This window comes from Rhincodon typus, chromosome 5 (assembly GCF_021869965.1).
Source record: "Rhincodon typus isolate 14 chromosome 5, sRhiTyp1.1, whole genome shotgun sequence".
NCBI classification, from domain to species: Eukaryota; Metazoa; Chordata; class Chondrichthyes; order Orectolobiformes; family Rhincodontidae; genus Rhincodon; species Rhincodon typus.
In genome coordinates this window covers 63921136-63945701 of record NC_063336.1, presented here as the reverse complement: position 1 = coordinate 63945701, position 24566 = coordinate 63921136, and the positions used below count along the sequence as shown (strand labels likewise).

The 24566-nt window shown below is 42.9% G+C and overlaps 1 protein-coding gene and 1 long non-coding RNA gene across 2 annotated transcripts in view; one reads left to right on the top strand and one right to left on the bottom strand.

Annotated features, from left to right (window-relative positions):
- Positions 1-24566, bottom strand: part of LOC109933524 (ectonucleotide pyrophosphatase/phosphodiesterase family member 3) — a 113947-nt gene that overhangs the window by 2765 nt on the left and 86616 nt on the right. Inside the window, exons 20-23 of the mRNA XM_048597009.1 lie at positions 17385-17520; positions 14719-14796; positions 10285-10417; positions 8603-8759 (exon numbers count right to left, since the gene is read on the bottom strand). Coding sequence (XP_048452966.1) covers positions 8603-8759; positions 10285-10417; positions 14719-14796; positions 17385-17520 — 504 coding nt within the window. The remainder of the gene's footprint in view (positions 1-8602; positions 8760-10284; positions 10418-14718; positions 14797-17384; positions 17521-24566) is intronic.
- Positions 9800-15499, top strand: LOC125483143. The gene is made up of 3 exons (XR_007262111.1): positions 9800-9941; positions 10376-10446; positions 15006-15499. It is a non-coding gene; the product is annotated as an uncharacterized LOC125483143 (long non-coding RNA).

The following is a 24566-nucleotide window of genomic DNA, read 5'->3' as shown; positions in this document are numbered from 1 at the left end:
CACGGATATAGACTCGTCGGTCCAACTCGTCCACACCGACCAACTATCCTAAATAAATCTAGGCCCAGTTTCCAGCATTTGGCCTATATGTCTCCAAACCCTTTCTATTCATAAACCCATCCAGATGCCAAATAAATGTTGTAATTGTACCAGCCTCCACCACTTCCTCTGGCAGCTCATTCCATATATGCACCACACTCTGCATGAAAAAGTTGCCCCTTAGGTCCCTTTTACATCTTTCCCCTCTCACCTTAAGCCCATGCTGTCCAGTTTTGAATTCTCCCACCCTGGAGAAAAGACCTTGCCTGTTTATCCTATCCATGCGTCTCATGATTTTATAAACCTCTATAAGGTCACCCCTCAGCCTCCAATGCTCCAGAGAAAATAGCCCCAGTCTATTCAGCCTCTCCCTATAGCTCAAACCCTCCAACCCTGGTAACATCCTCATAAATCTTTTCTAAACCCTTGCAAGTTTCACAACACCCATTCTATAGCAAGGAGACTAGAACTGCACACAGTACTTCAATAGTGGTTAACCAATGTCCTGTAAAGCCGCAACATGACGTCCTAACTCCTATACTCAATGCATTGACCAATAAAGGCAAGCATACCAAATGCCTTCATCACAATCCTGTCTACCTGCGACTCCACTTTCAAGGAACTGTGAACCCGCGCTCCAACGTCTCTTTGTTCAGCAACACTCCTCAGGACCTTACCATTAAGTGTACAAGTCCTGCCCTGATTTGCCTTTCCAAAATGCAGCACCTCACATTTATCTAAATTAAACTCCGTCTGCATAATGTCCTTTGCAATATATATGATTAATTGAGACCACACCCAGTATCCTGTCCCATTCTGAAGTATCACTGGACCAGAAACATTAACTCCGCCTTCTCTCCAGAGATGCTGCCAAACTTGCTGAGTTTCTCCAGCAATTTCTGATTTTCTTTCTATTATTCTGTTTTCAGGTGACATGAGATAAGAAAAAAGGAGATAATTGGACCAGGATGTGCAAGTAAAATTTTGTAGACATTCAGTCGTTTTCTTGGATTATATTTTTACAATTAAGTATTTTGTCAACATTATGGCAATTTAGGATGCAAAGAAGTAGAGTAGTTGGAACATAGAATTTTCAATACAGATTTGACAGATGCTGAGAGATATAAATCTAAGGCAAGATAAAGCTACAGTGTGACAACTTAGCAGGCCCTTGACATAAACATGAATGGAGGAATTCATAATAAAAATGTTAGCAATAATGCACAGTTAAAGGATATTAAGTATTGTATCAATACGGCACATGTTGGAAGAGAGAATAAAATAGAATTTTACAAATGCATTGTGTGGTTAAGAAACAGATCTTTCAGAATCAGGAAAGTAAGAAAAGGCAGTTTTGAGCATTGAACAGGGGAAAAATAAACAATATTTGCATTCTTAGGAAACACAACGAATCCACAAAATAATAAATGTGATTAATGAATGATTTCTCCTCATCCCCCTCTTGATGTGCCTGCAGTCTTTGACACTGTTGACCACACAATCCTCCTGCAAAACCCCTCTTCCAATCTCCAATTGGCTGAAAATGCCCCTGTTTAGTTCCATTCTTATTGAAGCAATCAGACAAGGAATCGTAGACAATGGTTTCACTCCCTTATCCTCTGGTATCCAGAAGGATTTATCCTTGGCCCCTCCTATTTTTCATTTACATCCAACCCCTTGGAGATATATTCCAAAAACACAACATCAGTTGGACACACCCCGTTCAGTCTCACTGCAACCTCTCTTAACCCTTTATTTGCTGAACTTTACAGGTGGTGGCAGGGGTCCCCATCCACTAGTTGGCAAACAGGTGGGACCCCACATTACTTTTCCATGGGAGGCCCTGCATTATTCTGGGGTAAGCCAGCACTTACCCCACCAAAAGCTCAGTAGGGCTGAAATTCTGTAGTTCCAGCAGTTCTGCAAGACTGGCAGCACCAGCAGAAACAATGACCATTGTTATTATTGCGTTGGAAGTACAGAGAGGATGGGTGATGGATCCGCAGGAGTCAAGTAAGTGGAGCAGGATAGGGTTCCCATGGAGGGGGTCAGCAGCTGAAGGTGGAGTGTTGGGGATAGGGGAAACAAGGGCAAGGAGGAGGTTTCCGGCAGTCTGTCCTGCAAAAACCAAACACACTTTCCCAATGCCAGATCTCACAATGAGGCAGAGTGCCTTTGAATAAGGGTCCCATTGGTGCCGTACTCTATCACCAGCCCTGAAAAGGTGATGGGTAAACCTGATCAGTGAGTCCACCGATGGTTAAACACTGGCTGTGGGATGAGGCCCTTACCTGGCCCTTAAGTGGCAATAGAGCCTCAATTAGCTTCCAGACAAACCATAGATCTTCCAGCCCTAGAGACAAGTTGAGAAGGCAACAAGATCTCCACTCTGCACCCTCCAGCCTAATCATAAAGCTTCTTCCTCTCAGAACTAATTTCTAGAGAGGCATTGAATCCCACCTAGTGTCGAAATTGTCAGATTGATGATCCATATCCAGTACTGAATGAGCAGAAATTCCCTCTGACTAAATATTGGAAAGAAAGACAGCATAGTTTCAATCCTTACCACAAACTCCATTTCATTATTCCCTCTTCTTGGCAACTGTGAGGTTACTCACAACTTTGGTGTTATATTTGATTCCAAGCTCAGCATCCAACCACTCATTTGTAAGATTACTTATACCATCTTTTTCCACTTGAACGGCATCATTCTTCTCTCTCCTGCCCCAACATATCTGCTGCTGAGCCCTTATTCTTTGTTAATTCTAGACTTGACCATTTCAACCCTGCTTTCTAACCATCATAAACCTGAAATCATCCAAACGTCTTTCACTGGGGTCTTAACTCTCACTAAGTCCTATTCAACCATCACCCCATGCTTTTAAATTACATTGGCTCCTTGTTATGAAAGCTTCTGTTTTAATTTTCTCATCTCCCTATATCCTCACGCCTTCCTAACTCTGTAATCTCCGCCAGCCCTCTAAAATATCTGTGCTGTTTCAGTTATGGCCTAATGAGTATCTCTGATTTTAATCATGTCACAGTTTCCAATGCTTTCAGCTCTGGAATATCCTCCCTAAAACTTCTGTTTAAGACACTGCTTAAAACCTACTTCTGTATCAAGATTTTGGCCATCTTCCATAACCTGATGTAGCTCAGTGTCGAATTTTGTCTTTGGAGCATTTTGGGATGTTTTACTATGTTATAGGTACTAAATAAGGGTAAATTATTGTCATATGAATCACATATAGATGGAAAGAGCAAACACAATGTTTGCATGCATTTTTAAAAAGTGATGTAGTGTGGAATGGTAATAACATTTCCCTATGGTTCTGTCAATTTCCTGTCAGACAACTCATGTAGGAATTCCAGGCAAAAGCGTTTATGCTCTTTTCATTGTTCAATTATTAGACAGACATTGCCTAGAAGGGTGGTGGATGCAGATTCAGTGAAAACTGACTAAAGCAAATTGAATAAGTAGGTAAAGGGGAACAATTTATAGGGTTGTGGGAAGAAGGGCAACTTGGATACCTATTTTAGGCACAAGCACAATGGGTGAAATGTGTTGTATCACTTGACAGTCTTTGATATTTCTGCAATCTCTTGAATGAAATTGGATTTGCAACATTTGTGACAACAAATGTTCATTTCTTTTGTTTTGAAATCGTAAAATCCTTCTGCATTAAAATACTAAAGGGTAAGCTCAACAAAATGTGCTTCAGTGAACAATTTTGATTGTATGTGAAAATTACACTGAAATGAAATATTTTGTAAGACCGTTTGTTTTTATACTTTTCAAAATTATGAGTGAAATGAGGAAGAACCATTTTAAAATCGTAGTTTTAAAGGATTATTGCAAGTTTTGAAAACCAAGTAACTTGACATTTCTGGCAAACATTATGTTTGCAAACAGCTGTTTGAACAAGCAGTAATTCAAATGGTTACAGATGAACTGGAGCTGAGGAGTCCTGTATACAGATGTAATTGCTGGTAATGAGAAGTTGATTGAACTATGGAATGGTGACCACTGTCGATGACAAAACCTTTTTGCCTACCAACAACCATGTGATATTTTCTCAGGTAACTGAACATCTTGGGGCTGGGAGCAAGATACAGAGATGAGTGTTTTGATCCCCACAGTCCCTTTGTAGTCAAACCTGCAGAAAAGCAATTCATCTTTTCTTCAGCAGTTGCTATCAGCTGTAACTTGTAACTGATAAGTTAGAGGCCTTTTTCGAAGTGAACCAGCAACCTTGTACCTCTTGCAAACCAGTAGAAGCATCTGGAGAAAGGCAGCAATGTTCTGACCAGCATAAGAGTCACAAGGACCATCTCAACACTTTGTAAATAGAAATGGATGAACTGCCTTCCAGCTTAGCTTCAGCAACAAACTATTTTTCACTGCTTTTGTGTGTGTTTGTGTGTGTGTGTGCGTGTGTGTGTGCGCGCGCGGAGTGAGGGACATTTATAAGAGGATTACAGTCTAAATTAGTAGAGTCATGTGCTGACAGTTTAATAAATAATAAATCATAATTTTTGTTCACTATAGAACCCTGATCCATGCTTTTTTTTTTATCAGTATGGGCCTGAAAATTAGATAAATTGGGTAAGTTTGTGTACCTACTTTAACATATTTAACTTCTGTGATGATTCTGGGAATAGCAGGGTTTGATTCCCAACTGTCGCAATGAGCTGTGACAATTTTAGAATATGAATTCTGGTTGAGTTCTGACCAGTAGGTTGGAACTTAGAGTAAAGTACTTAAACTACCAAGATTGATCAAGAAAGGGATGCTCCTCCTACCTGCTCATATATCCCACAAATCCCTGCACCCCAATGCAATATTTCTACAGTCTTAGGGAAGTCATAGGAATGGGTAAATTTTTGGGATATTTAAAGGCACCTCAGGAATCTTCACAGGATAGCCTGTTGAAGGCGCAAAAGAGAGTTAAAACTACTTTCTGAGGTGGGGGGTGCTGCTGAGACCAGAAGCAAGCAAGTTAGCAATGTATCTAATTCTTTACCCTTCTATAAAACTACTATTTGTTTTTTGTAGAAATAGATTAGGAGATTTTCATGGCTGGTCGTTGGTGAACAGAAATCTTTCTATTTTCCACAAAGTCAAATGCAATAGTTTTAGGCCTCAGATTATTTACCGAACCAAGAAAAGTACAAAACTCCATGTTTAAATTTAGTTTTATGCAATGACAGCCATGTGCATAAATCATATTCCTTGTCCCAGAAGGGCAGCATGGGATCCCAATGGTTAGCACTGCTGCCGCACAGTGCTAGGGACTCAGGTTTGATTCAAGCCTTGGGTGACTGTCTGTTTGGGGTTTGCACATTCTCCCTGTGACTGCAAGGATTTATTCCAGGTGCTTCAGTTCCCTCCCACAGTCCAAAGATGTGCAGGTTAGGTGGATTGGCCATGCTAAATTGCACATATTGTCCAAGAATGTGTACATAAGGTATATTAGCCAGGGGAAATGCAGGGTTACAGGGATAGGGTAGGGGAGTGAACCTGGGTGGGATGCTCTGAGGGTTGGTGCAGAGCCGATGGGCCGAATAGCCTGCTTCTGCACTGTAGGGATTGTATGATTCTAGAAGCGGTAATCATATTGTCATCAGAGAGCTCAGTCAAAATTGCATTTCTATTACAGAAGAGAGATTAAAATAATGCCTAAATAAACCCATCACACTCCTGTCATTGCCATTTCTTTCATTACTTCCTGATAATGTATTTGGAGGTAATAAAGAAACCTGCAGCCCCTGATTTTTGATCATTATAAATTTATATATGAAATCACAGAATGGTTAAAGCACAGTAGACGGCAATTTAGACCATGTGTGTGTGTTGGCCCTGATGGAAAATTTCACCTCGTGTTATTCCCCTGTCTTTAACCATAGCCCTGCAAAACTTTATTTTTCAAATTGAAGTGGGCTGTGGTCTACCACAGTCATGGTGTAATACTGTGGCTCCCATAGCATAAGGACAAAACATAGATCGCGTAGCACTGAAGAATTCAATGAATTTTTATGACAGTACCTGGTATCTACATATTTATATTATAATCACAGGCACATGCATGTCTGGGCTGAAGTTAAACATTTTGCAAGAATTGTTGATTTCTTTCCTCAGCATTTCATGCTGCAAGGGGACAGAGCTCAGTAAGATGGAGACTGAGAGCTTTACACCATTGGACCACATACCAGGATATGATGATGGCATCATGAGCATGCCCCTTAAAGGTATACCACAAATCTTTGAGAGACATCACAACACAAATAATAATGCAACTCCATTTTCAAAACCTCAATTGATCCTTCCACTCTCAGACAACACATTCAAGGTGACCAACCATTCTGCGTTTTACAGGATTGTCCTGCATTTTTCCTTGCTGTCCGTGTCCCACGTTATGGCTTCTTGATCTGCCAGATAGCATGGATTTCATCATGAACTGTCTCAGAAGACTGCTGGATCCCCCAGACAGAGGAGCCAGTAGTATTTGGAAATGAAAATACTGCTCATGTGGAGCCAATGTTTTGAAATATTCAAGGCAGTAAGACCATTTGTCAGTTTTAATGTGTTTGTTTTCCCCTTCGAGGGATCTCATCTTGCCACAGTCCAAGGTCTTTGGTAAAAACCAAAAGAACTGTGGATGCAGTAAATCAGAAATAAAAACAGAAGTTGCTGGAATCTAGTTCACACAATCTAGTCTACTACATTCGCTGCTCACAATGTGATCTCCTCTACATTGGGGAAACGACACGTAGATTGGGTGACCACTTTGCAGAACATCTACGTTCTGCTCGCCAAAAAGACCCTGAACTGCCCATTGCCTGCCACTTTAATGCACCACCCTGTTCCCTGGCCAACATCTCTGTCTGGCTTGCTGCAGTGTTCCAGTGAAGCTCAGCGCAAGCTGGAAGAACAACACCTCATTTTCTGCTTGGGGACCCTGCAGCCCTCTGGACTCAATATCGAGTTAAATAATTTTAGGGCCTGAACTCTCCCATCTCCCAGCCACTAACCCCACACACCAGGCCTTGTTACCACATAGGCTGCCATTACACACCACCTATTGTTAGTCACTATCAGTCTCCATTGACAGCTGTTCATATTCTCAGCCAGATTATTATCCACTCCTTTGTCCAACTGTTTTCTCTCTCTCTCTGAGCGCAGTCCCCACCTATCATTTACTTCTAACTCCCTTCCCCCACCCTATCTTCTACATATAAACCAACATTTCTTAGCTACCATCAGTTCTAAGGAAGACCCAAAATGTTAACTCTGATTTCTCTTCATAGATGGTACCGTACCTGCTGATCTTTTCCAGCAACTTCTGTTTTGGTTTCCAAGGTCTTTTGTGTCTGAGTTAATGCACACTACCATTGGGCATGCACAGCAGTGCTCAGAAAGTTTATGGCTCAGCAGCTGAGTGAATGGGTGATGGAGGCTGGGGGCACAGGTGTAGTCAAGTGTTCCTCTGGCAGGCCTGCTTTGCGGTGGGACTTGGTGCCAGATCATGGGATACCTGGGTGTTGGGAGGCAGACCAGGCCTGAGTTCAGATGGCATTCTTCAACAGGCCCAGATTGGAGAAGATGGAGAGGTATCAAGCAGAATCAACATGGGATGGTTCCAACAGACCCAGGAGAGGGCGTCCATCAGATGAGGAGAAGGATAAGGGGTGCTCTGGCAGGCTTGAGGCATAATTCAAACAAGCCTGAGGGGTGAGGTATGTCAGGGTTGGCTGACAAGACCAACAGGGGTGGTGCCAGGAACCACAGAATGGTCCAACTTGGGAGGAAGGAGGTGACAGGAAGGAGGGGTTGGTGATGAGATGGTCTCCTGATTGCACAAGGGGAGGAGTTTTGAGAACAGAGGTTTCTAATTACTGCATGGGGCTTGGGTAGGGGAAGGGATAGGTCAGGAAGAGGCATTCTGAGTGAACAGAGGTGGTGAGGTGGTGAAGGAGGGAGTCGAACTAGAAATAGGAGTTGCCAAGTGAGTAAGGGAAAGTGGAGTTGAAGAGTTAGGGGGTCAGCATGAATCAAATTGGTGTCAACAGGATGAGGTTTAATCCAAGTCCCAGCTGAGGTGAATTCATCCTTGCTTTACCCAGTTGGATACTGGGATACTGTTGGTCAGAACTGCCTCCAGACAGAGAACACAAAAATGCTGATGATACATGGAACATAGCAAAGGCACATTTTTGCTTTAGGGCAAGTCTTAGGAGCCTCTCTGACTCCATCAGTGCATTTCCTGAAGACCTCTACCTCTATCTCCGCAAATACCCTCCCTCACTCTAACCTCCACCCGTCTTGTCAATTGTCTCACCAACACCCACCCTTCCCTGAAGAGTCCTTTATGGTTTTATTTTTCCGCAGATTTGGTCACCCTACTCAAAACTTACCACACACTACAGCATATAACCTTTCCTCATGTGGCAATACTTCCAACAATGAATTTTAGGGATAAATGAATACACTTAATTCTAGACTTCATATATACAAAACAAATTCAAAATTTGTGCTGTTGCCAGGCTGATCTATTTTACTTACTGGGCAGCTCTCACTGTTATCTTGCCTGTGTGGTAGAATGAAGGACCTTGCATGTAGTGAATCTTTACACTGCTGGGGAGTCTGAGTGGTGTCCTTGCAGTTGGTAAGGACAATGTAGTAGTGAGTTGGGATGGGGATTGCTGTGCCATTGACATGTCTGAAGAAATAACATGGAAAAGGAAACAAATTTCAACATTTTCATTAGGTATACAAAACAAATACAAACAGAATTATAGCATTTCTCAAAGATAATTAATGGTTCATTACTATAACTGTAATCTTGAGAGTTTGTTCTACTGACATAATTTGTTATCAGTCCACCAGACCACCAACAAGCAAGTCCTGCAGAGACAGGCAAAGGATACTTGCTGTTCTTGCAACCCTCAGCGATAAGATAAAATGCCATATTTGTCAGGATGGGTGGACTGGATTATCAAACTCGTGAATGTCTTCTATTTTGAAATGAGACTTTGTTTTCGGTCACCATGACATAATCTGAGCATTTAATTATGCTCCTTCCAGAGACGTAAAGTCTGTATGTGAAACAATACACTCTTATTGGAAATATCAACTTATCTTTTATCTGGTTTAAAATTTCGTTAAAACCCTTTTATGCAGGAAGCTTTATTTTGTTAGACTGATGCCCAATAATATTTTATAACTGGATGATTTTCTTTTAAATCCTCTGTAAGAGGGTTGTATGTGAAAAGGGTTCATTGAATGTTAGAAAGATATTTTCTGATATTGAGTTCTCATATATTCAAGTCCCACATATGCTGTCAGCATTTTAATTTAGAAATGAAAGCTTTATCAAAAATAGAATTAGGTCATCTCTAATTATTCAGGCAACTACACAATGCCAAAGCTAGGTATAATCCTTTATAAACATGCAGAACTGGGCTCTAAAATAATCTTTATTTTCATATTATAATATAAAATTTACATCATATAGTTTGCTTTCTTTATATATTTTATAAAGACATATATTTATATAGATCCTTTACAGTACCCAAAGCATTTTACAGCCAATGAGGGACTTCTTAGTCACTATTATAATGTAGGAAACACAGGAACAAATTTGCAAATTCCACCAACAACTATGTGACGATATATTTTGTTTTAGCAAAGTCAATTGTGTAGCAAATATTGGCCAGGACACAGGATAACTTCTCTGCTCTTCTTTACCTCAGTAGCAAGGACACTTAAGTTTCAGCTGAGAGAGCTGACAGAGCTTTAGTTTAACATCATCGAAAATACAGGAATCCCTCAGACTGCAATGGAGTGTTAGCTTAGATATTCATACCGAAGACTCCAAAACCTACAACTTTCTGATTCAGAGGTGAGTCAACTGTCATAATTTCCATGTTGCATATATAAACCTTGCACTAATTGAAGTGACTAATAGTTGTTCCAAACTGGATTCTATTTCCAAACTGCAAGATTCAAAGCTCAATTGCTAACTTTAAAATTATTCTTGCACTATACTACATAAATGGAATATAATAATAATGCTGAGCAAGAATGTATAGAATCATGACTTTCCTGTAATGTTGTAAACGTCTCTATAAATTGGCTATGTCAATCAAGGTATTTTAATTTTGCTCTCAACCAATGATAGATCAAGGCTGAATTTTGTTTCTCAGTAAACTAAATGGAATATGAAATAAAAATATTTTGCTTACTTCTTAATTTGCTCAAGCGTATCAAAATGTCCATCATAATTATAGTCAAATACTGGCCCACTCATTACATTGATACCATTGCTCTTTGCAGCATCCCTTGGCAGCATAGTGTTGTGGAGGTAATGCCAGATCTCTGTGAAGCAATCAAGCAGATGGAACTTGGTAAGTTTTCAATGTGCTGAAGGACAAGAGTTTCAGTTCTAAAATTTCAGTTCTATCAATTTCTCTTGCATCCTTGGACAAAAAGATTTGTATCCTGTAAATTGTTTTCTAATAATCTTTTTATTACCGTTGGGTGTTTATTCCAATCCCTCAAACAGTCAGCACAGATCTCTCCATTAGTTCTTAGGATCATGCCTTTTGATCTTGTCCAACCTCACATTTTGTGTTTGTAAATTATGCAGTTTTAATTCCCAGCAGTAAACTTTCAAAGAAAATAATATTGTTTATAATTTCAGCAACAAAATTGTGATGCATTCTAAGGCGGCATTTAAAAAAGAATCAATTCAATACTGAAAATAACCTCCAGTTATGGGAAAGATAAAGTAACATCCTCCCAATCGTTAGAAGTCAGTTACAAAAGTGAAAGTTTTTATTTGAAGTTATCGCCATCAGATTCAATATTGGCAGCTTCTTAGTTATCAGACTGAAAGGGCAGGAATCAGTTGTTTTTGAGTCCTGAACTGCCCATTTCCCAAGAGAATCCATCATTCATTAGGATTTTCAGAGAGGCACTTGATGTGCATAGATACAGGCTTCCTGGTCAATTCAGATTGACACAAGCTCTTGAAGCTGGAGGGCCAATCTGGCAAGGAGCAGCAGGCTGTTAGGAACAGTAAGTAACTGAGAAAGTACTTCAATAGAGGGGGCACCCTTAAAGCACGTTTTTTAAAACTTCAATTAAAAAAGGTTTTTGATGATTCTTGCAGCCTGACCACAATGGTAGCAGGGAAGGGAGCAGTGTCTCCAGACTGATGAGAATTTCCAGGCATGGAGACTGGCACCAGTGACATGTAAAATTCTGGCATCTACCTTGAATTATACTTAACAAGGCCCTTAATGATATTAATTGCCACGCCCAATCCTCCTCCACTACATTGGAACATCACTAGAGGACTAGCATGTTAGATGGAACTGACATTTCCTGGTTCTATTTGCCTTTGCTACTTGTCCATTTGGGCTCAAAGATTCTACTCAATGATGTTGGAATCTTTGGGATGCTATTATGTTGATGAACTTGTAATTTCTTTAGCATTGTTTCCCAGAAATGAATAGGAATGAGTAGATTCATACAGTGTTAATGCTGCAAGACTAACAATCAAGAGGTCCTAAATACAAATCCGCCCACAGGAAGCAGTGAAATGAAATTCAATAAAGGCAAGCACTGTATGTTAACCTAACCATAGCATCTAGCAGATTGTTGTAAAAATTTAATTAGCCAATTCATGTTTTTAAGGGAAAGGAATATGCAATACCAGCCCTCAACAATTAATGTCCTCGAGGTAGCTAGGTCTGATAAAACATGCTCATCTCCCATGCGCAAAAAGTAGGACAGAGGAAGATTTAGATTTGTATTATGTGAGGAGGGACCCATACAGATCAGGAAATAGACAGGTTCATATATTATGAATACATTGAACTTAGAACAACTTAAGAATGAAAACAGACTAAGTACATCACTGGTGACAAGCATTATCATATAATACGTATTAGAAGGTGGGGTAGAAAACCCCAAAATTAACAGACATCTAATGATAGGCCAAGAGAGTTTTGTAAAAGAAAATGGTAAGGGAAATTATTAAACCTGAATTTAGTACAAAATGTATTGTGAAAAGGGAACGAAGCAGCCAGCACAGTTTTTAACATCATTGACTGAAAAATGTCACACCTGTAGAGTTGTCAGGGAAACAGAGACATAAAATGAAAAGATGAAAAGCAAAAATTGATCACTCCACTTAGCAGAGAGTCATTTCCTGTGGATTACATCCCAAACTGCAAACACATTTTGCTTTAGTGTTTCAGGAATATACAAATAGTTAAAACCCAACTGCAACCCTTGGTTTGTGTATGTTAGTGGACAGATATACCAGCATGGATTGGTGTACTATAAAGGTCACAGTTGGAGGACATCATTAGACAGCCCTGCACTTTAGGTCAAAGAAAAAAGCCCATTCTTGTTGCTAGTTCTGGAGGCAAGGCAAAGTGTTGAAATCATCAATGAGAGGGAAATAAGACAAAAGCCTATCTATCAATTGCAAAACCAAGAATCATGAAATCAGAGATAGTAGGAACTGCAGATGCTGGAGAATCCGAGACAACAAGGTGCAGGGCTGGATGAACACAGCAGGCCAAGCAGCATCATAGGAGCAGAGAGGCTGACGTTTCGGGCCTAGACCCTTCATCAGAAAAGGGGGAGGGGAAGGGGGTTTTGAAATAAATAGGGAGAGAGTGGGAGTTAGGAAGGGGATAGGTCAGTCCAGGGAGGACGGACAGGTCAAGGGGGCGGGATGAGGTTGGTCGGTAGGAGATGGAGGTGCGGCTTGAGGTGGGAGGAGGGGATAGGTGGGAGGAAGAACAGGTTAGGGAGGCAGGGACGAGCTGGACTGGTTTTGGGATGCGGTGGGGGGAGGGGAGATTTTGAAACTTGTGAAATCCACATTGATACCATTGGGCTGCAGGGTTCCCAAGCGGAATATGAGTTGCTGTTCCTGCAACCTTCGGGTGGCATCGTTGTGGCACTGCAGGAGGCCCAGGATGGACATGTCGTCTGAGGAATGGGAGGGGGAGTTGAAATGGTTCGCGACTGGGAGGTGCAGTTGTTTGTTGCGAACCGAGCGTAGGTGTTCTGCAAAGCGGTCCCCGAGTCTCCGCTTGGTTTCCCCGATGTAGAGGAAGCCACACCGGGTACAGCGGATGCAGTATACCACATTGGCAGATGTGCAGGTGAACATCTGCTTGATGTGGAAAGTCTTCTTGGGGCCTGGGATGGGGGTGAGGGAGGAGGTATGGGGGCAGGTGTAGCACTTCCTGCGGTTGCAGGGAAAAGTGCCGGGTGTGGTGGAGCTGGAGGGGAGTGTGGAGCGGACAAGGGAGTCACGGAGAGAGTTGTCCCTCCGGAAAGCAGATAAGGGTGGGGAGGGAAAGATGTCTTTGGTGGTGGGGTCGGATTGCAGATGGCGGAAGTGTCGGAGGATGATGCGTTGGATCCGGAGGTTGGTGGGGTGGTACGTGAGGACGAGGGGGATTCTTTTTTGGTTTTTATTGCGTGGACGGGGTGTGAGGGATGAGGTGCGGGAGATGTGGGAGACACGGTTGAGGGCGTTCTCGACCACCGAGGAGGGGAAGTTACGGTCCTTGAAAAACGAGGACAACTGAGATGTACGGGAGTGGAATGCCTCATCCTGGGAGCAGATGCGGCGGAGGCGAAGGAATTGGGAATAGGGGATAGCATTTTTGCAGGAAGGTGGGTGGGAGGAGGAGTATTCTAGGTAGCTGTGGGAGTCGGTGGGCTTGAAAAGAATATCGGTTTCTAGGTGGTTGCCCGATATGGAGACAGAGAGGTCCAGGAAGGGGAGAGAGGTGTTAGAGATGGTCCATCATGAAATCAACTGCTTCACTATGAATATCAGCTAAATGCCATAATGTTCCATTATCTAGAATCCCTACAGTGTGGAAGCAGGCCATTCCACCCAACAAGTCCACACTGCCCCTCCAAAGACTGTCTCACCCAGACCAATTCCCCTACTCCTGTATCTAACCAAACCTGGACACTATGGGCAATTTAGCAAGGCCAATCCACCTACCCTGCACATTTTTGGACTGTGGGAGGAAACCCATGCACAAATGGGGAGAATGTGCCTGAGGTTGGAATTGAACCCAGGTTCCTGGTGCTGTGAGGCAGCAGTGCTAACCACTGAGCCACCATGCCACCCCAACTTTTCATGGAACATAGAAAGTGATTTGTAAATCTTTTTAACTTTTATCTTTTTACTCAATTCACAGTTCTAATCTGTGCACATATGGGCACGTGTGCGTGGTGTTTAATTATCTTTTCTCACGTTTAGTAGTTAACAAACTGACCTTTTCTTCAACTCAATAAAGATAGGCTAATATGGCTCTTTTTAAACATAAGTATCATTGGATTAGGAAAAGTATCCTGAAGGGAAGGGACTAAATTAATGAGAGAAGAGGAGCTAGCTCATCCTTCCTTACCCGGGAGTATAGCCATTTGGGGGATCCTGTCTGAAATTGTAACAAATTGGGAACCTTCAGCCAGGATGGACCATAATAATTAGACTGCTTCTTCTAAAGTGTTACATAATTCTATTTTAAAGAGTGCAAAGATCGAGAGACAATTTTATGTACTTCAAATATTTATTAATTTAGTCCCAAGACAAATCACACAGGAAATAATTGCATATTAATCTCACTTACTTTGGAAAGCTGGATACATAGGCACGATATTGCTAGTAATTAATGCATCATATTGTTCCACCTCTGTTTTATTCATATCTGAGAAGGACACATTAACAGTTATTAAAAAGACTGAATGCTCTAATACAAACCACAATGAATATGAATCCTTTTCACTTCCTTCTTCAAAATAGTTAAAGCATTTAGCAAACAAAAAGTTTTGTTTTACAAGGTTTAGACAATGCAGCTAAAGAGTTCAGCACAGACCAGCAAATATTTAGCCAACTATTTCTATATGTTGATTGCAGTACTCAGCACACAATTCCAAACTTCAGCACCAACTATCGATCAAGAGAGAGAATGAATTCACATAGAGTGCAAAAAGAGGCTATTTGGGCCATTAATCTGCACCAACTCGTCAAAGCCAACAGGGAGGCCAAGAAGCAGTACTGGACCAAGTTAGAAGCCCAAACCTACCAAACAGAGTCCCTACGTCTATGGCAAAGCCTAAACAACATTATAGGATATGAAATGAAGCAGAGCAAGGTAGCGGACAAAGACACATCCCTCCCTGATGCGCTCAATGCTTTCTATGCTCGGTTTGAGCAGAATGCCAGCAGTGTGGTGATGTCTGCCCCGACAGCCCTGGACACACCTGTTCCCTCAGTCATCACTCCAGATGCCAGATCGGTCTTCCTGGGAATCAACCTAAGGAAAGATCCGGGCCCGGACGGTGTCCCCCTGCTGAGCACTGAGATCCTGTGCAGACCAACTCAGGGGGGTATTCACCGACATCTTCACCCTTCCCCTCCTACAAGCCAAAGCCCCTACCTGCTTCAAGAAGACCACCATCATCCCTGTACCCAAGAAAACATACGCAGCGTGCCTTAATGACTACTGCCCAGTGGCTCTGACTTCAATAATCATGAAGTGCTTTGAGAGGCTGGTCGTGGCCCACATCAACTCCAGTCTCCCAGCCTGCCTCAATCCCCTACAGTATGCCTACCAACATAACAGATCCACAGCGGATGGAACATCTGGACAACAAAGACACCTATGTCAGATTCCTGCTCGTTGACTACAGCTCCACATTCAACACCATTATCCCCTCCAGAACGATCTCAAAACTGCATGACCTTGGTCTCGGCTCCACCCTCTGCAATTGGACCCTCAGCTTTCTGTCCCATAGGCCGCAATCAGTGAGGATGGGTAACTGCACCTCCTCCACAATAACACAACACTGCAGCCTCTCCATGGATGTATCTTCAGCTCCCTTCTGTACTCCCTGTACACCTATGACTGTGTTGCCAAATTCTGAACAAGCGCCAACTACAAGTTCGCTGATGACACCACCATAGTGGGGCAGGTATCTAACAATGACGAGTCAAAATACAGAAGGGAGACAGACAGCTTGGTGACATGGTGCAGTGAAAACAACCTCTTTCTCAACTTTGGCAAAACTAAAGAACTGATCATTGACTTCAGAAAGAAAGGAGGAGAACATGCCCCCTCTACACCAACGGAACTGAGGTTGAGAGGGTGGAGAGCATCAAGTTCCTCAGATTGATGATAACCAACAACCTTTCCTGGACTTCCTATGTAGATGCGACAGTCATAAAGGCATAACAACGCCCCTACTTCCTCAGATGGCTCAGGAAATTTGGCATGTCCATAAGGACCCTCACTAGCTTCCACATTGTACCACAGAAAGCATTCTGTCCGGATATATAACAGCCTGATACGGCAACTGCTCTGCCCAGGACCGTAAGAAACTACAGAACGTTGTGTGCACAGCCCAGACCATCACTGAAGCCAACCTTCCATCCATGGATTCTATTTACATGGCTCACTGCCACGGAAAGACTGCCAACATTATCAAAGACCCATCGCATCCCAGTAATGATCTCCTACAACCTCTTCCAACAGGCAGAAGATATAGAAGCCTGAACACATACATGAGCAGGTTCAGGAACAGTTTCTTCCCAGCCATTATTAGACTGATGAATGGACGTCTACCCTCAAGTAATGCTGATCTTGCTAACCTTGATTTTGCCTAGCGCATGCCCTGTGCAATGTAACCTGTATGCCTCTGTCTAAGTCTTTTTGATCTGTACATCCTTGCTTACAATGATCTGCCTGTACTGCTTGTAAACAAAGCTTTTCATTGTACTTCAATACATGTGACAATAAATCAAACAGCATCCTACCTAGCCCCAGACCCAACCTATTCCTGTAACCCTGCATTCCCCATGACTAATCCACCTAGCCTGCACATCCCTGGAGATGACAGGTTAATTTAGCATGGCCAAGCCACCTAACCTACACATCTTTGGACTGTGGGAGGAAACTAGACCACCCAGAAGAAACACACACAAACATGGGGAGAATGTGCAAATTCCACACAGACAGTTACCTGAGGCTGGAATCAAACGCAGGTCCCTGGTGCTGTAAGGCAGCAATGCTAACCACTGAGCCACCATGTTGACCAACTTCAATTCCCAATTTCACCTGGCCTTCAAGTGTATGGGTTTTCCAGGTTACATACAACCAGAAGAGGTGATCAACAAGTAGATCCACTTTGAAAGTGATGTGGTGATTCCAATATCAGTGACCAAAGTGGTTTAACTGAGATTCTTTTATATTCACATGCTCTTTCACTGAAAGAAATCCACATTTAATGCACTTACTTGGAATATAAAGAAAATCATAGGTGATGTCTAACCCTGGTTTATAGTTTGAACACTTCTGGCTGTGTTTTGCTGAGATTCGAGGATCAGCACGCAGACAGTCTGAAATATTTGGCGACAGCGGAGTAAGTTCTGCCTGTTGGCAAAATAAGACAAGAGGTTAAAAAAAAATGATTGAAAGAGGAATTGTGCTGGACTGAGTTCAAGTCCCAAAACAGCCAGGAATTAACAAGTGCTCAGTATGTCAGCATCAGGTCAATCCACAAAAAAATTCCAGTCTGTTCTAAAGAACTGGAACACTGCAAAAGAAATGGAAATACATCTGAGTCAATATTTGTGTCAAAATGACACACTCCAACTGACATACAATTCAGCGTCAAAAGGTTTTTGTACAAACTGCTGGGACTTCTTCATCACTTAGAAAAAGTAGGATTATAGAATCCCTACAGTGCAGAAAGAGGCCATTCAGCCCATCAAGTCTGCATTGACCCTCTGAAGCGCATAACACCCAGACTCACGTCCCCAGCCTATCTCCATAACCATGCAATTCCCATTGCCAATCCACCTAACCTGCAGATCTTTGGACTGTAAGAGGAAACCAGAGCATCTGGCAGAAACCCATGCAGACATGGGGAGAAGGTGCAAACTCCACAGAGACAGTTGCACAATTATGTCAAGGAGACAGGACCTCTTTGCACCTCAGCCAGGATGAAGATGTTGGCATTAATCTGATTGCGACATTAGCAATGTAGAGTTAACTGAGCTACCCGACCCTAAATCCCCAAGCCCCAATCAGGCCACTTACCTCACATGAATAGACAAGGGGAATATCCTAGGAGTACGCTTGGAGATAGAAATGAAGGAAGTAGAAGGTAAAAGGATGGAGCATGATAATAGCTACAAAGAAATCTGGGAAGTAACTCAGTTCATTCTGATCCATTGTCAGCTTTTCTTAAGAAAATGATAATTATTTCAGAAGCCTGATCTTGATTTAGTGGCTACTGTCTAGAGTGCTATAGCCACTGAATAATTTTGATTGGAGTACACTCACATATTAGAAACCTCATGTAGAAAGGACATAACCCTGGCTTTCAGGAATGCCTGAAAAATTGCATAGCCTGATTTTGAAGGGCAGAATGATTGTTCCACAATATTGGGCCTCATGTCCCTATCATACATATGAAAACAGTTGCAGCAAGTTACAATTTCTTTCCCAAAGATTTTTATGGCAGAAGTTCTGTAACTTTGCCGAATATTGTTTTGGCTTAATTCTTCATCCAGTCTTGATGGTTGTCCACATGTAACTGATTAGCATTTTATTTTACTGGCCCCGTATCTTTCTGCCCCACTTTCCTCCTTTAAGACTCTGTTTAAAGTCTATCACTTCGCTTTTGGTCACATGACCCAACATCTCATTTTCCTGGGTGCCACTTTATTTTATAATGCTATGAATTTCCTGGAGATTTTGCATTTTGTTAGCGGTGTTTATGGTATAGGTACTCTGGCTGGACAATCTCAGGAAAATGGGTCAAGCGTTTAGGACTGAGATGATGTCACATTTCTTCACTTAAAAAACATTTAGAATTCTTTACCTCAGAAGTTGTGGATGTGCCATCACTGTATATATCCAAGACTGAGCTCAAGACATTCTTTGTCTCTCACAAAATTTGAACAGAAGGCAGGAAAGTGGAGTCTGACAGAAGATCACCCATAAATGTAGCAAGTGGAAGAGCAGGCTGGAGGGAACCCACGGCCTATTTGTGATTCTATTTGTTATGGTCTTACGGCAGTTGGGCCAGTAGGACAGTGAAAGGTTGTAACTCTAATTTTACCCCAAGAAAGGAGGAGATCCTGCAACTGAGATTGAAAGCTTATCATTGGATTGCATGGGTAGAGAGCAAGACTGCAGCGTAATTTGACTGGTGTAGCTAATTAAGGAGCTGCTACCAGGACTGCTATCCCAATTGAGGGTGGCAGCCCGTCTCTCAGAACTAATAGCTCAATCAAAGACATGGCCATTCTGCAGTCTCAACAGTGACACCAATAAAGGGGGCCAACACAGAGATTGCAGGGAGAAGAGAAAGCAGGTTAAGAGAAGAGTTAGTGTGTAAGATACGGCAGGAATGCCGGGAGATTGGAGAACCCTCCACTGGTGGAAATGGAACCAGGGGGTTGGCCATTGTCACCGAGGATCCCACTGTGGCCCATGGACTGGTCAGAAAAGGAAAGTCAGCCGAGGAAGCTGCATTGATGTACCTGATAGTCTTGCCACAAATGTTGGGTGGAAAGCTGTGCCAGCACTGGTAAAATCCTGGCGCCATAATAATTTGACTGAGAATGGGTCAGTTAATTAAATTAATTGGCTGCTTGGCACTTGTTGATAGCTGACTGAGCTGCTAGCATTTCCACTTCTGAGAATATCCCATGGTGGCAGGAAGCCATCAGACTTCTCTTCTGTCTCCCAGCCCAAATCCAGTCTGTTTGTAAACTTCAGCTCCATCAGTCGAGTGAAGAGGTACACAGTGGGATTGAATCAGAAACAGTCGCACAAACCTTTCATCATGTACTTCCTGGTATTCATCTTCATGAACTAGTTAGTGGTCCACGTCACTCTTGTGCATGTTCTCACAGTCAACCACAGATTGGATACTTTTAGCAGAAGCAAATAGGTCTCCACCTTACCCTCTTGGCTTTAAAAGCTCGATAACACTGGAAGCCTCTTGGGGGCAAATGTTGCAACTATAGAAAAATCTACTACCACATGAAAAAGAAAGCTACATGACAAAATTGTTTTCAATTTTGTGTGCATTGCTATTAATGTTTAGAGTCTCACTGTGAATGTGGGAAAATGAAATTTTCTCCTTGTGGTTATTTTCTCTGTCAAAATTATGTTAAAGATACAAGACTTCCACTGGCATAGCACAAATAAACATTTATTGGTCTTCAAACCACAACTGCTTCCCACATCTCACCCATGTATCTGCATTCCAAATGGGTATGTTGCAGGCTTTCCTATTTTTGTCTGGTTGTTGATGTCTCATCTCAGTCTGGCTCTTTTCCCTCACCATCAGAGCTCAAACTCCTAATACTGTCCTTTAATCCTTTTTTGTCTCAAAGCTGATAATTACAGCATTGGAACCACACCCCACCCCTCCCTCCTTACTGCTTTATACTCAAGTTGAATGTTTCTAGACAAAGTTCAGGCTTATAATTCAATTAGGGTTTTATTTCAACTCATCACCCAGCGTGAAAGCAAGTCAGCCTACTTATATTTGAATACCATCTACTAATTTGCTCACATTATTATTACCTTTATCACATTGTTACCTTTAACTTTGAAATATTTAGCATCTTATTAACAGAATTAGATACCAATAGCTTACTCAATTTTAATAAACAAAAAGACATAAGGCAATACACAATATGATAATACATCACGTGTTGCATTTTTGCACAATCTTTAATGACTCATTATTCCACTCCATCTTGGCAATAGGTGGGTCAGGGGTGAGGTTGGGTCTATTGGGGGTAGGGCGGTGTTGGGGAAGCAGTCAGGTCTAGTCTGCTGTGGTCTGGAGATGAAGGATGGCAAGGTGGTCGGGCTGGGTCGTGACAGGTTGGCCCGGATTCACCTGGGGTGGGTGGAGGTGGGGGCTGCAATGGGGAGTAAGGGGTGAGGTCATACCTACTGTGGTATAAAGGGGGCTGTCTTATTCGGTCCATTCTGGCAGGAATAAGGGAGACTGTCTGACTTTGGGAGGGCGGGGTATTCAGTCTGACGGTAAAGTGGCAGGACTGTTGTATGAGGAGAGATATATTGTCATTTTCCACATCCAGTTTCATTTGTGGTTTCTTCATTGATTGTTACTTAATAACAACATTTACTTGAATACTACACTTGTGCAAATAAAATGATTGATTTTAGCTATCTTACAAGGAATGACTACACTTTGTAAAGATTTTAGTATGTTATCATTTCTAAACCCTGTTACTGATGGAACTCCTAAATCCTTCACATTGCTCCAATTCATATCACTCAGAGTGTAGGTAGCCATTAACCAGCCCATTCCACGCACACTGTAGATGTGCATCCGCTGTCTAATATCACACAATTGAAAGATTTTGCCATCAACACATTCATCACTGGGCTGAAGCTTCTTGTGACCAATACAATGTCCTTTCTTTGACCCATATCTCCATCTTCTTTCTCTGAGTCTTCCATTTTATGTTTAGTTTCAAATATTCTATTATACTGCTTGGGACAGTTCATGGCGTACTGGTACTTTGAATTGTACCTTTAACATCGATTGATAAATGGGCAGTTCCGTGATTGATTCTTTCATTGTAAATCCCAAATTCTCTTTGCTTCTCAAAATTATCAAAAGCATTTCTGTCTTAAATTCTCTTCATTACCATTCTTTTTCCATACTGTTGCCTGTGATCTGAATGTAGAGAGTCTCACCAGTTCGTGAACACTGTCCTCCATTTTTGTCATATTGCCTGCCATTGGAATCCTCTGCATCACAAATGAAGTTGCAAAAAAGTGCATTTCAAGGAATGATTTTAGTGTTTCCAACACTTGTTCTAGAGAAGTGTGTGTTTACCTGCAAATTTAACCACTGTCAACCTAAAAATTTGTCCATACTGGATACTTTGGCAAAGTCTAATAACTGCCAGCAAGGATTGGGCAATTTCCAAATTAACATCTGCAGTCTAGCATACATCTCATGAATTCCATTATGTATTCTCCACAGAAATGCATTCTCTCTCTAAATTTGTCAAAATCTCACCTCATAAGCAGTCAATAAATTAGCTTTTTGATACATTTTATCCATGAAAAACCTTTATCAGTGTTCATCTCATCAAGTGCCAAATCAGAAAAAGCTTTGCTTCTGATGGGATGGAAAGTGCCAAGACCACATCATGTTTCCTCTTTGGTCCAGGTCCACATGTTTAATTCTCTTTTCCACTGGTCATATGGTTCACATCCAGAAAACAGCGCTGGCTACTCATACCACTTCACTTTACACTTTGAGTAATCCATTTTGAGCAGCAATGTTTTACATTAGAAACTAAATGCTTTTAGTCAAAATCCAAACACACACACACACACACACACACACACACACAGACACACATACACGCACCACCAACTCCTACCCCCATACCACCCTCAGTTCCTGACAAAAGTCTGGTCCACAACAAAAAGGGGACTCTCGTCCCTCACTGGAAAGAAATCAGTGAGTGAGCCACCCTGCAGGGGAGACACCTTGATCCAGGGTCTGAGCTGAGAACCTATATCATTGGAAGATCTTGAGATCATCGCTTCTTGCAGAAAGTTGTCCTGGACCGCTGCAGATTCCAAGCGATAGATATTGTCTGCCTGCAGGACTTCCCCAGCGAGGGACTACTTTGATGTGACCTTCAGGAGTATGAAGCAATGTGAGTGTCTCCTGAAGGCATTCGAGGAGAAAGGAAGTGAGGGTCCCTTCTCCATCTTGTACAAACTATTTGTACAACCCCCATGTCCTGGCAGCAGATGTCCTAACCTTCCTGGGAAGGTACCTACAGCTGGAAGGAGGCAGCACCGACGTAGTGAACCCCTTCGGAATCTGGACCAGCAAACGGCAGGTCAAGGTGACCCTGAAGTTGGACGCTAGTGGGAACATCCTCCACCCGCACTCCAGCTTTGCAATCGGAGGAAGCCGAGGCTACCTGAGTACGTGGGGCAGCCTAGGGTGCCAAACCTCCGGGAGGTCAGGGCATATGGCAGTGGATTGGAAAGTGACCCTCTGCAGGCACTACAAACAAGAGGGCCACCTGGCTAAGGAGTCCAAGAGTTGCAGCCTGAATGGGGAAGCAGGCCTTGGTGGCATGGGGAGGGGGAGTGGTGCCACATACGCTCGGATAGCTGGAAGTGGCAACACAAGCCAGGGTCCCCCAAAAGGTCAGTAAGGTACCACCAACACCCCCCCCCATCTCCCTGCCAAAAGTAAATTGTTACAAGTGGCACCCAGAAGGAGGGATGTGCCAGCGAGGAGCAAAACGTAGCCAGTGGCGGGACAGAACAACCGAACCAATCCCCAAGTGAACAGGGTCAATGGAGGAGGAGGAAATGAAGGACGCGGGGGAGTGGATACCAGAGAGAAACAACCAGAACAGGGAAACATGTCAGGCCCCCAAAGCCCCACAGCAAAACAGACAGAGGCAGATGCACGATGGCTCCACTAACAGCTCCTCTGACGACAAAGATTTGCAGAGGGATAGCCACCAACAATAAAACAGGCAGAGCACCACAGGGGAGAAGGAGAGGAGCACTTCACCAGCGCCCCCCAACCCGGTAACACCAGATATTGTGAGGGGCCCGGTGAAGGAGAGGAGCACCCCCCCAACCCCGACAACCCAGAAACACCAGATATCCCTAGGGGCCCGGTGAATCTCCATTTCCAGCCATCAGGCACCACGGGGTACGTACTACATTACAGCTCCATGCAACCGGGAGCAGCGACGCTCCGAATAAAGAGTTGCACATGACAGTCCCTCATTTGGACTCAGAACTGGACCTTCCTGGCTTTGTCCTTGACCCGACAACACCGGATCAGGACAACCCCCAGGGAGGGACAGGACAGCTACCTCAGTGCAGAGAGTGTCCAACAGCTTAGGGATGTCCCACACCACGGGGATGCAGGGTGTCTGCCAATAACAAGACCATGGGTGAATGGACAACGGGTAATTCTATAAACTCTTAAAATGGGATTTAAAATTGCCCGTATTAACATGTGTATCACTAAATCTACTGCAAGATGTGTCTCAATATTGGCAAACCTGGCCAACGTCAAAGCAAACCTCCTGCTTCTGCAGGAGTGTGGGGTACCACGCTTCAGCAGCTACAGGAAACAGTTGAGCTAATGAAGCTATGGGCCGTTGATTTGGTCTGGGTGATGATGGCGGTTCTTTCAGCCTGGGTATTCAGCTGCAATGGTGCAACTTCACCATCTCCAAGATTATGGAGGTGGTGGGTGCGTGAGAGCCTCCTTGTAGCAGACATTACGTACAGAAATGCTCCCCTGAGACTGATTAAACGTTAATGCCCCGGTGGTAAAGAGTGAGCGACTGGCCATCCTGCAGCAGCTGCCACTGTTGTTGGCAATGTGCAGGCTGGTCATTCTGGCCAGAGACTTC